The 12563-nt window shown below is 43.2% G+C and overlaps 3 protein-coding genes across 3 annotated transcripts; 1 reads left to right on the top strand and 2 right to left on the bottom strand.

Annotated features, from left to right (window-relative positions):
• Positions 1-368: 368 nt before the first annotated feature.
• Positions 369-6066, bottom strand: dhps (deoxyhypusine synthase). Its single transcript, XM_079177654.1, has 10 exons — positions 5937-6066; positions 5107-5306; positions 4688-4852; positions 4459-4580; positions 3880-3976; positions 3316-3402; positions 3014-3119; positions 2819-2922; positions 2126-2251; positions 369-1546 (listed from the first exon to the last, which is right to left on the bottom strand). Exons 2-10 carry the CDS (start codon positions 5299-5301, stop codon positions 1451-1453), a joined length of 1098 nt encoding a protein of 365 aa, XP_079033780.1. The 5' UTR covers positions 5302-5306; positions 5937-6066; the 3' UTR covers positions 369-1450.
• A 1117-nt stretch (positions 6067-7183) lies between these two features.
• On the top strand, positions 7184-7678 carry LOC306709075 (guanine nucleotide-binding protein G(I)/G(S)/G(O) subunit gamma-7-like; the record flags this gene model as incomplete). The annotated part of the gene is made up of 2 exons (XM_079177102.1): positions 7184-7276; positions 7507-7678. The coding sequence occupies 2 exons, from the start codon at positions 7184-7186 to the stop codon at positions 7630-7632; spliced, it is 219 nt and encodes a 72-aa protein (XP_079033228.1). The 3' UTR covers positions 7633-7678.
• A 133-nt stretch (positions 7679-7811) lies between these two features.
• On the bottom strand, positions 7812-11731 carry fbxw9 (F-box and WD repeat domain containing 9). The gene is made up of 7 exons (XM_079177101.1): positions 11308-11731; positions 11077-11224; positions 9893-10916; positions 9560-9708; positions 9241-9444; positions 9082-9147; positions 7812-8871 (listed from the first exon to the last, which is right to left on the bottom strand). Exons 1-7 carry the CDS (start codon positions 11406-11408, stop codon positions 8797-8799), a joined length of 1767 nt encoding a protein of 588 aa, XP_079033227.1. The 5' UTR covers positions 11409-11731; the 3' UTR covers positions 7812-8796.
• Between the last annotated feature and the right edge of the window lie 832 nt (positions 11732-12563).

The following is a 12563-nucleotide window of genomic DNA, read 5'->3' as shown; positions in this document are numbered from 1 at the left end:
AGTGCCACCACCAATAGGAAATGTTAGACGGACTGAATGGAAAAGCCGTTCATACCAAGACAGGAACGCCCAAATCGCGCGTGTGTGTGTGTGTGTGTGTGTGTGTGTGTGTGTGTGTGTGTGTGTGTGTGTGTGTGTGTGTGTGTGTGTGTGTGTGTGTGTGTGTGTGTGTGTGTGTGTGTGTGTGTGTGTGTGTGTGAGAGACACATGGGGCTGAGGTTTCGGGAAAGTTGACCTTATCCCAGTTCCAATTCCACTTCTCCGTTTCCAAAAATGGAAAGGTCACCATTCCCACAAAAAAAAAAAGAAAAAGACATTTCCATTGCAAATCCTGCAAATATAACTGGGCTGAAACTGTAACAGTGACTGTGTGTAACGGATATGGGAGCAGTGAGTAGCCAGAGGAAATATCCACTCCCACAATAGCAGCCTGATGTATTGTGATGGGAAATGGCTTCATCGTTATACTACATTATGCATTGTGATTCTGCTGAAGAAGGCAGCGAGGGAAGGAGCTGAGAGTCCAACCCAGCGAGTGATCACTAACCGCACACGCAGCAGTTGTGATGCTCTTACTCTATAATAGTCTGCCCCCTCGTATGTCACTGAAAACACCGCCTTTAATAAACACATGCTAATACACATGTAGTTGAATTTACGCATTTCCCAGGTCACCAAAAACTGAACATTATAAACTTTAAAAAAGGATTTATGGCGGAGACATACTGGATTGTACAAGTGTATCTTATAAAGTGGTCAACAACAGCAACACATTCTGCAGTTTGTATCCTCCTAATGCAACTGAGGAGCTGTGCCCTTCATTAGATACTCAAAATATAATATTTCATGATAGATGATCACTTATGTCTTGTGTGCTCCGTGAAGCGGTTTTTTTGTTTGTCTTTTTTTAAACATCCTTTTAACAAAGATCACAAACACAGTCATGTGAAATCAAGAGTCACATGCTGGACCCCTTGTGGCTCTCTCACACAGACCTCCTGCACAAAGACCGCCTGTAATAGGGAGACATTATTAATTTACGATTTATTAAGATACTCAGACAGCTTCCATCCTGTGAGAATATGACAAAAAAAACTGGGAAGTAATATACAAGTGATGGTGTGCCATGCCCCAGCTTATCTGAAATAAATCACAGCTTTTAAATAAAATTGCTTGAGGAGCGTATTACTATTCTCTCTCTCTCTCTCTCACACACTCACACACACACACACACACACACTCGGCTAATTCATTCTCTTTGGTACATGCAACAGCATGCTACTCTCTCAGCTATCTGAATATAGAGACCCTCACCACCTGCCCAAATAATAATCACGTATTTTCGACAGAACTGTTTCGAAGATCTAACTTATATGTATTTGCTATCAGTCCAACGAGGGAAGAGCCAGAGGAGCAAAGCTGGTCGTCTCTAACAGAGCATTTAACGGGTTTAATCGGTCTTCTTGGCGGCGGTCAGCTTGTCGGCGTGGAGAGCGAAGGTCTGGGCCACAATCAGAGGGAAGACTAAAGAGGCATCTGCATACACCTGGGAACAAAGAGCGGAGCAGTTCTCTGTGACGTTGTGTTTTGTTACACACTTATTACACTAAACTGATTCCAGTTCACATTTATGTGTTGGTGCTTTGACGCCACACCATGCGCTTGGATCAAACACTGTGCAAACACTGCCACCGTGAGGCCAAACGTGTTAGAAACACGCTTCTTCTTCCCTCCTTCAAGGGTCCATCCAGCAAACTATTGCTCAGCTTATTTGCCTGGTAATCACTTCTGATGTGCTATAACATGATTTCCAACCACATGAAATGTATTCAAATAGAAAACAATGTCAAATAAAAAGCGAAAAATAAAAGCCGTCTGTCTGCTGTAGGTTGTATGTGAATGGAGGTAAAATCCACTCGTCATAGATAGTCATCGTAGATGCTGTGCATATTCGTAAAGTGTGATATATGAACAGTTACTGACACATTTTCAACTAAAACATCAACAGGAAGTGTTTGTTGTCAGCCAAACACTGTTTAAGAGCAAATACAAATCTGAAAAACTGTTTAGTTGCAGTATCAAAGTGCTGCTAAAAGGCTAATACTCATGGTATAAATATCGGTACCTTCACAGGTTTGGCATCCATTTTAATCTTGCCCCAGGATATGGCCTCGTCAGGTCTGGCCCCAGAGTCAGAGCCATCAAACTCCTGACCCGTGTTCACAAAAACCGCATGGTCAGCTCCGTTCCTCTGCAAGGAGACAGGGCAGAGCCAGTGGGTCGGGAGGGGAACTGGTTTTGAGGAGGTTTGCTTTGCTGCCTCGTGTATTTTGACCGTAGACAACAATATTTTTCGAAACTTCTATCATAGTTTGGCAGAATTTCCCACAAAATGTCCACGTATTCAGATACTTTAGCTGAGTAAAAGTAGCAATACTGCTATAAAAACATTACTCCGTTACAAGTAAAAGTCCTGCATTGAAAAAGTCACTTAGAAATGTGTTTATATCATCAAAGTAAAAGTTCTCATTAAAAACAAACCTAGTTGGTCATTGTTGGACGAGGAACTCATATTACTTTTATTTCTAAAAATGAAACTTATTTTAAAAGCTCATGATATGATTGGCATGTAAAATCTTAATGTGGAAAGTAATCATAATTATTATTATTATTTATTAAAAATAGGAAATACTACAGTATTTCCATCTGAATTGTCGTGGAATGGAAGTATGAAGGAGCATTAAATGGAAATACTAAGACAAAGTTGCTGATGTCACGATGAGATCTAGAAAGCCAAAAACAAAGATCTCGTAGTTACCATAAGATTAGCGTTGCATATGTGGTGTTTGACCAGCCCGGCTCCCAGGATGATCATTCCCGTCCTTTTGGCAAACACCGCCTGGCTGTTAATCCTGCGAATATCTGAAATAAAGTCCACGTTTACAAAATGACCGACGGCTGTCACTGGGACAGATGTGGGGATCCTGTTCTGTAGCAGCGATGTTGCTTTTACCTTCCACTATGTCCAACACCAGGCCCGGGTTCTTATAAGAGTGGAAGTAGAGCATGTCACCCAGAGAGCCGTCCGTCAGAGCAGGACTGAACACTGGAATGTTATTCTGAAGCAGATAATAATAATAATACAGCACGTTTAATGACTGACGTATAGACAAAAACACACTGTACGTGCAAACTAAGCAGAGTCCGGGAAGCTGGATGAAGTGAGTAACAAGTCCAATTAACAGTTTAACTTTGTGTTGTGACTTTTGGGGTCCCTTATGATATAACACATTACCAATGTAAACCAGGACTCACCTTGTAGGCCCAGTAGTACACAGAGTCAGGATTATTGATCTCCTTGCCAAGCCGATGGATCATTTTGGAGGGAGTCCAACGGGTGCCCTGAAATAAGAAAAGTCAAATGTTACACGATGTAGACAAGTGTGCAACATCCTGACTAAACCACTTTGTGGAACACATGTTTTATGTGAGGACGTCAGACTAACAAGTACTGCTATTTCATACAACTGTGCAATAGACAAACACTGCTAATGAGCAATGCTCCTAATGCTCAGGATGGGTTACATGCAACGGTCAAATTCCATGTATGTACCTGAATGAATATGACGAGTGTCATAGAGTTTAAGTTTTAAAAAGTAGGGCTTCCCTCTCCTTTCGGCGATTTTCTTCTAATTTTTTATGCTGAATGACTTATTTCCAAGAAACTAATGAGCACATCTGGTAAACACAAGATTTAAAGCTGTGCTTTTGTGTGATTCTTTGTGAAGAAAGTTGACAGATCTGTCAATTTAATCATGTAACAAAACCGTACACGTGTTAGTCGTCTCAGGACGGCCCTACTAACACGAGAGACCTCACCTCTGTGTTCTGCTCCAACAGCATCTGGTCCAGGATGGGCATCAGCCAGTCTTCAAACTTACAGTAGTTGTCATTAGGCACCAACAGATTTCCTATCCTGCATCCAGCCAGCACAGAGGAGGAGGGAGAGATGAAGGGGTTCAACAATTGGACCAGATGTAAATAAACAAATTAGGGAATCTGACACATAAGCTGGGACTTCTAAAGAGGAGTACCTGGCTGACAAAACCCTGCAAAAACAAGCTGGCTTGCATACCGCAAATCGCGACTGGATGCAGTAGGACATCCTGGTATTTTTGGCAGTCTGCATTTGACATACTATGTATTTTCCTGGCATACTAAATAGTACGGTAGTATGGGTGTGTTTACATCGATGATGATTGGTACTCAAACACAGTCAAAGTTGATGGACGACAATTCAAATAATGCAGGATTGACCACTGTTTTTGTTTTGTTTTGTCCTGTTTTTCTTGAGTTTCATCAATGGACTACAACCTGTGTTACAAAATGACAATACCCCTTGAACAGCACCCTAAACAGCATCATTCTGAGGCTGTGAATGTATCAGTAGTTGCCAACCTGTTGATGCCCCTCATGCGGAGATCTTTGCCAGACATGCTGAATTCTCCCAAGTACGTGTGAGCCAGACACTTGATGAAATCCTCCTCTATGCCTCCAGCTGTGGTCACAACCACGTCCACCTAAGACAGAGAGACAGATTCTGATACACTAGCCTCCCCGTTGAAGCGGTTGATTGTTTTTAGATGTTACCTGGGATGTAACTATAATTTACTTTATACATTTGTACCATTTTGTGCTCCACCAGGTAGCGGATGCTCTCTCTGACTCCGGAGCTGATGAGGTTCGAGGTGTAACCCAGGAAGATGGTGCAGCCCGACTTGCTGCGGTGTTCATCCAACTCTTTACCCGCAGTCCCTTCACCCTCCTCCGCCGGCTCAAGACGCTTCTCTATCTGTGGGTGTGGAGACATTCGACAACAATGGTCAACACTATAAGTGATCACAGTCAGAGTGATCACGGGCTACTGTATCATTAGGGTCGGTTGACTCTACAACATATAATATACATACAGATCGTTTTTTGCTTCATGTGCTCAGGTTTTAAGATATTCATCTCTGAGGTTTTCTGCCTCCATCCTCCAAACAATGGAGGTGAATGGAATTTCTTTTGTGAGATAACCTTTTGCTACCCAGCAATTGCTCTCACCATGAGGTTGATCTCCTCAATGGCCAAACCCAAGCTGCTGGCCTGGAAGCCCGTGGTGATGTAGGACTTCAGCACTGCCTGGAGATCAACCCCCTGGTTGAAGTCGTAGCCTCTGATCTTCAGCGTGTCCTCTGGGAGGTCGCAACTTGGCATAAGGACGGCGTCCAAGGCAACAGACGGCGCATGGTCTGCCATCTTTACTGCAAAAGCAAAAAAGAAAACATGTTAGTGACGCGGTTATTATTTAAGAAAATGCCCACGAGAGCCCAAAGCAAGTGGCAATGGACGTGATCTAAGTCAGCGCTGACTGACATGAACTAAAGAACTGAGCCCTGATTGAGCTGCCATTATAAATAATATCTTCATATATTAATATCTTATAAACTCAACATCATTACAATTTTTCACAAAACATTCCTACGTACAGCTCTCAAAAAGGGCTCTGGGTGAGGAGCTTCAGCCAATGGTACTTATCAATAAAGAGGATTTAGAGAAAGCATTCAGTGAGTTAATGGATCAAACTAAATCCAGTTTAACCAGTCTGAGGCTTTCTGGCTGAAGAAAAGTATTGACTTTAAAAGTGTTCTTTGTGCAATAGATTTAGCTTGAAATTAATAACAGACATTAACCAACAATGACAAAGTGGAAACACATATTCAGATTATTTATTTGCATATTTATCAAAAACTGAAATTCTCATTGAACCTCTTATTCAGGCAATGTGGTGTGTTGTTAGCTAGCAGACAAGCTAACTGTGAGCTGGTTTTGTCGTATCGGCTGACTTTAGTCGTGAATAAAAACATGTATGGAGATGGAAAATATACTTATACTTGAAGAGACGTCTGTTGATGATGAGGATGGCTTTGTAGCAGTCGGCTGTCACCGGACTCAACGAGGACGGCAACTTGCATTACTGTAAGCAACGCATGGATCGTCTCCGCCTGCGAAACACAAGTTCTCACTACGGAAAGTGCGAAGGGACAAACTCGACCAAACTGTATTTCTGTGCACATCAGTCAAAACTACACATTAGGGCACTATTAGTTTACAATTATACTCATAAACAGTTTGTCTTATCTTAAATAATTGTATATATTTCAGTTTATATTGAGTTGATTTCGTTGATTCTTAAACATTTAAATGATTTGTTAATCAGGGAAATAAGTACTTAAATTGTACCTTTTTACTTGAATAAAACCTTTTATCAAAATGTGAATAAAACTATTGATTTACTCCATTAAATGTTAATTTCTTTATTTTGAAAAATATGTAAACTTAGTTTGCACTATTTATATGGATAGATAGATACATTATTGTACCATATCAATTATATAGTACATAAAATGACTTAGTGTGAGGAATGGTTTCAGTCACACCTTTACGTTATTGTACGTTATTGTACATGGCTTTATTGAGCTGGACAAAATAAATGAGTCTCTATAAAAGTGACTGTTTTAACTTTAACAGTGCATTTTAGAAGCTAACTTTGTGTTCGGCAGGAAATAATGTCACTCTACAAAGTAAGAACAGCAGCTTTCACCTAAATGTTCAAGTAGATTACAATATTTCCAGTAGCAACAATGGAAACACATTTTATGAAGATTCCAAATAACGTTTCTTTATCCAATCAACCACATTTATATCATTGCATAAACAGCATAAACTTTTTTTGTCAAAGTCAGCTGCACCTTTTGTAAAGAGCAAGCGCACGTTGTGGCTTAAACGCAGAAAGCACACCTGAAGCATATATAGCGTAATGCCTCAGCCAATACTCTTTTCATCTGTGGTGGCTGTGTGAAGTAATGTGTGATGTTTGTGACATTTCCAACACTGTGCTGCATGACCTTTTATATCACAGAGCCTTTGAACTGCCCCCGACAGTGAATAAAAACGGGGTGCAGAGGTGAAAGCAAAGGCAGCTGCCTCTCAGACTCCTGCACAAACGCGTGCTGACTCTCTGGGATTTGAGTAAATAACTGCTGCTCCAAATCATTTTCCCGCTGCTCCTTTTTGGTTTTGATGGCTATTGAGTCCAGATAGCAGTTTTTTTTTTCCTTGAGTCTTTATACTGAAGGCAATGTCAGGAAAGATGTGCAGCAGCAACAGTGTTATTCAGGCCCAAAAACTGGTGGATCAACTTCGGGTGGAGGCGAGCACGGAGAGAATAAAGGTATGTAAGAACTTGAATAATCTGTTGACTGCTTGCATGCTACAGCTTCACCAGATACCTGAACAGCACAACATATCAGTTGTTTGAATATGTCCATAGTCCCTTAAATATAGTGTACTGACACGCTTTATTGACATCCAATATCAAATAGTGGTTTACACGATTCTATCGTCAATGCAGTGTCGTGCATCCTGTGAAATGCCACCCAGTCCCCTTTTTTGTCCCAGCAGATCTCGCTGACTGCAGTAGACTTGGTCCGGTACTGTCAGGAGCACCGGCGCCAGGACCCTCTGCTCACCGGCATCGCTGCCTCGTCCAATCCGTTCAAAGACAAGAAGAGCTGTGTGCTGCTCTGAGAGTCCTGAGAGGAGCCCATCACACGGACCACTCCCGTCGGGAGTACAAACACGGATTCTCTCCTGTCACACGTGGACGAAATAAACCTTCTAGAGCGGCAATGCATCTTCTGCCTACCACTGAGATAGTGCGAACTATTACACTTTTTTTTTTTTTTTACATCTACTTTAAAGACAACTCCCGGCATAGGTGAGGAAGGACTTTAATGATTGTTTTACATTATAAAATCAATTTTGTCCCTTAAAAGATTTGATTTCAACCTTCCAATAGTAAGGCATTAACATGAGTAACTTGACTTAGGACTCAAGTAAACAATTTGTAATTAATAATATTAATAGCAGCTTTGTCCAAACATTGAGCACAGAGCTGTTCAATCATAACTCCCCTCGGTGCAGTGAACACACCCAGCCAATAAATCAGACACATGTTCAGGCTATTCAGTTAGCTCTTCTCTGGAAGAAGTCTTTCAATGTGTTTTAATATATGCATCTGTCAAGTAATTGTGCATCATAGTTAAATGCATCCAAGCAATTAAATAGTAAACAAACACAAACTCTCACACACGTACCTACAAAAAAGGTCCGATTGATTAGCACTGAGGAGTGTTCAAATACACAGCTTTACAGATACAGTCGGCTGTGCCACAGAGGGTAGAAGTATTTTTACTGAACACACAAAGTAACTTAATGCTTTTGGTACAATGTCAGTCGCTGTAATGGGGTCAGTGAATTTGCGAGAATGTAAATACTACAAACTAGTTTGCACACTGTTTTAATTATGTTGTTTTCTGTTTGTGGAGGAATATCTCAACAACATCTAACAAGGTATTAAAAAAAACAAAGGCTCGAGGGCTTTTAGCTGAACCAACACAAGTGACCTGAATCTTCCCAACTGTACCTCTATCATGACTTTTTGCACCACAACTTAATGAAACAACTGGACATGGATATTTAAAGCAGCCTTTGTGTTTGTTAGTGCAGCGAATAAAAGCATTTGTTTGGCCATATGTACCATAAAAGGACTCGACTGTCTTCATTTCCAGCACAGTTCATTTGTCATGTCGATACAGCCGGACAGGCTGCAAGGCAAGAGAGACGCTTCTTTTTTTTTTGTGCCGTGTACAGGTTGCAAATTCCCCAAAATGCTTCAGGTTTCTTGGTCTTTTATTTTCTGGGCCTCCAGATATTCACGTTCACATCCCCCGGTGCTACAGCAAGGACTCCAGCCTCCACACTCAGCTGAGCGTTGGAGACAGACAGGCGGAGTAGAGCAGAGACACAGGGAGAGAAAAACATTCAGAAATGAGAGTGAGCCTGTATAAGGGTTCATTAACATAGAAAAAAAACACTTTACATGCCTTGTTGAATACAAAATTGATCTTTTTATAAATTAAAGTTACAACAGATTGACATTGTTATTATCTATACATGGTGGTACAAAGCACTGACCCCATTAACTCCAGCTTGGTGACGCAGTGTGCATAATGTCCTTGGAGGAGCACATGGGATATGTACCTGCAATACAGACGATACATCACAACTTCAGAAGACTGTAGCAGAGTTAGTTCAACAGGCAAAGTGGAAAAAAAAGAAGGACCCTCGTCCTACCTTGAGGGTACGATCAGATGAACAGGTGTAGAGGCTTCCGGGGGACCTGTGGATGCCGGTGACCAGAGCTGTGTGTCCCACATCGAACTGGGACAGAGGCTTTAAGGTGCCCGCCTGCATGGAGAAGGAGTGGAGCATGCCGCTGTTGTCTCCCGCCCAAACTTCACAGCCACTGTAGCTCATGGACAGCAGGTAAGAGCTCAGCTAGAAACGGAGGAGGTGTTGGCTGGAGTTAGTCTGGGTGTCAGGTGCGTCTGAGCATGAATGCACACAAGTGTAAAGTACGTGTGTGTGTGTGTGTGTGTGTGTGTGTGTTTACCCGAATTTTCTTCAAGCCCTTGCCTGCCCTCCGGTCGTAGACCACCACAGTGCAGTCTTTACTCCCGGAGATGATGTACTTGTCGTCTGCAGCGAGGCACATTACAGCGTTACCGTGCAGACGGAGGCTTTTCACCAGCGGTTCAGCAGCTGTAGACAAATGATGTCATGAACACCCTTTAGAAAGTGATTCGTCTTCCTAATTTGGCAAACTGCTATCAAAAATTAACTTTAGAGTGATGTCATGTGTCAAAACTAATGACCTTTCTTTGTACTTCATGCACACTCAGCCACTAAACTGAGATGTAATCTGTATTCTAATCCCCCCCCTCACCTCGGGTGTCATACATGCTGATCCTCTTGTCAAATGTACCCGCCAGCAACACATCCGTCTGAAAGCACAAGCAGTGGACAGCCGCCCCAGACTTGATCAGGCCTCTCCTCGCCCCGCCGGCCTGGAGGTCCCACAGCCTCACCGTGCTGTCGAAGCCACCCGAAGCCAACAGAGGTCCCTGAGACGCCAGGCACCAGACCCAGCCCCGGTGAGTGCTGAAGTCCCCCCGCCCTCCCAATGTGTGCAGCAGCGTGCCACCAGAGCTCGTCTGTAGATCCCACAGTTTGACGTTCCAATCTCTGGAGCCTGTGACACAAACCGCCCCCTCTCCCCCCACAAGGAGGACTGAGTTGACCGGTGCAATGTGGTCTGAAGGAAGGGTGATGCACTCCAGCGCTGGGGGTGGGCTAGGACTTCTGAGGGGTTTGGGTTGCTCCGTCTCTACTCGTCTTCCATTGCCCAGGTTCATGAGGTTTACCAAGTCCTCTTGGCGATTTAGAGCACCAACTTGCCCCTCATTAGCCCCAAACACCATCATGCGGTCCCTTTCTTCTTCCATTAGGGCTGCTGCATCATCCTCCAGTCTTTCTCCCAACTCCTCTCTTAATCTTGCCAGTCGGTCCCCACGTACTATGGGCGGCATTTCATCATCCTCACCTTCCATCGCCACCTCCATTCCTTCATCAGCACCATACGCGACCTCCTGCGCTTCCACTCCCACCCCTTCTACTGCATCCTCTCTCGCATCTTCCTGTCCTTCTGCAACGAGCTCCCCATCCTGCCCCGCCCGTTGCTGCAGTCCCACTTGCTCCTCTGCCTCCTCATCCTCTTTGGTCCGTCTCGCCACGAGTTGCGCTTGGCCTGTCCAGCAGGTTATCAGCTGCTCCATCTCCAGGCAAGCAGACGGCCAGTCAAAGTCCTGCCTCGGCCCCACTGGGAAGCCAGCTCGTGATCCTATCAGTCTGTGTGCCCGGAGCTGCCAGGCGGTGTTGTCCTTACCCACATTACCCAATGCATGGCAGACCTAAAAAGAAGAGGATGGTATCAGTATTTTTTGGGGGAATATACAGTGAAACAGAGAACAATATGACATTTAGTAAGAAATTAGCAAGAAAATGCCAACAACACATCTTCAAAAGCAATTTTAGGGAGGTGATGGGCTCAACAATCTATAAAAAACGGACCTTTGGAAGCACAGTGATGACACACTGAGCAGGGAGGTGTGAGGCGATGTGGGTCACCATCTCCCACGGTAATGACAACAAGCCACTGGCCTCAGCAGAGGGTGAGGGGCTAACGTCTGCAGATGATGGGAGACCAGCAGGCAGAAGACTGGAAGAAATACATAGTAATGACGTATTCATAACATATCCTTGTGAGACATGATATCAGTTGAGTGTGGAAGACGGTCTTACCCGTGCAGGTCAGGCCCAGAAGCTTCCATACTGGGAGACTTCACGGGGTCAGGAGATGGTCCACCCTGGCCCCCGTTTGTCCCCGTCTCCTCAGACATCATCACCTCCTCTCCTCTGGCAGTAACGTCATCTGTGACATGTGTCTGTTGACAAACAAAATAAATACAAAAAAACACTCGTTGCAAAGAAAAAAAAGACAAACTTTAACGAGTGTTACAGCAGGTTAACGTTAGCTTCATGTAGCTAACGTTCCGTTATTGACAACGAGCCCAGCCGTTGACAATGCTAACCGCTGGTCTCCAAGTCAGTGTAACAAACTGGTGACCCTAAAGTTTCCCTGAAGATATATATATATAAACCAAACGAAGACTCAAATGTCATGTAACGTAGGAATATGAACGGGGATGCGAAGGCGAACTACTGTTCAAAGTTCAAAACATTATGATGAACCATATCCGGTTCCGGTGTTGTGTGTGACATTAAATACAGTCTCTCATTGAATACCGTTTGCCCGTCGATAAATGTTTATTTTATTACAGTTGAAGGTTTACAATGAAACATATGACCCATTTTGACTGAAACTTTTTATTGTAAAATGTCTTGCTGTCTTTTGAAATGGAACACAAGCGCTCGCTCGCTCGCTCTCTCTCTCTCTCTCTCTCTCTCTCCCTCTCTCCCTCTCTCTCTCTCTCTCACACACACGCACACACATGCACACTAACACATGCTCATGCTTTCAGGTTATTGTCGACATTTGAGGTAATGGCAGACAAATCAGCTTTGTTTGTTTTATGGAAGCATCTCAGAGATAGTAATTCTTTAAAATTAAACGTATAAAATTCATTCAAATTCAAATTTCTTTCACCTTGCACTTTCAATTGTATTTCCTCGCATATTTATACAGTACAGCTGTAGCACAACTGTGAAACAAGCCTGGACTTTGTAATGTCATTTAGATTAAAACATAAACTGGCAGCGATGGAGGTGTGTCAACAACCAAACAAACACACCATCACAACAAGTGCTGTGGGACATATAGGTGGATTCACCTCCATGAAAAAAGCTTTGCAGTGCAGAACAAGTACCAAAAGTAATTTTGATTGCGTGGGGAGATTTATCTGAATGGGCTGCCAAAAGGATTCAGGTCAAAATACTCCCCTACCTCTCTCTATCCACCCCAAAAAAATATTTTAAAAAACAATAGCATATTATTGTACTGCCCTGGAAGCCTTTTTAAAACAACTACATGTGCACAT

This window comes from Pholis gunnellus (genome assembly GCF_910591455.1).
Source record: "Pholis gunnellus genome assembly, chromosome: 17".
NCBI lineage: Eukaryota > Metazoa > Chordata > Actinopteri > Perciformes > Pholidae > Pholis > Pholis gunnellus.
The sequence above is the reverse complement of the archived record's forward strand: the minus strand, read 5'-3'. Positions and strand labels throughout refer to the sequence as shown.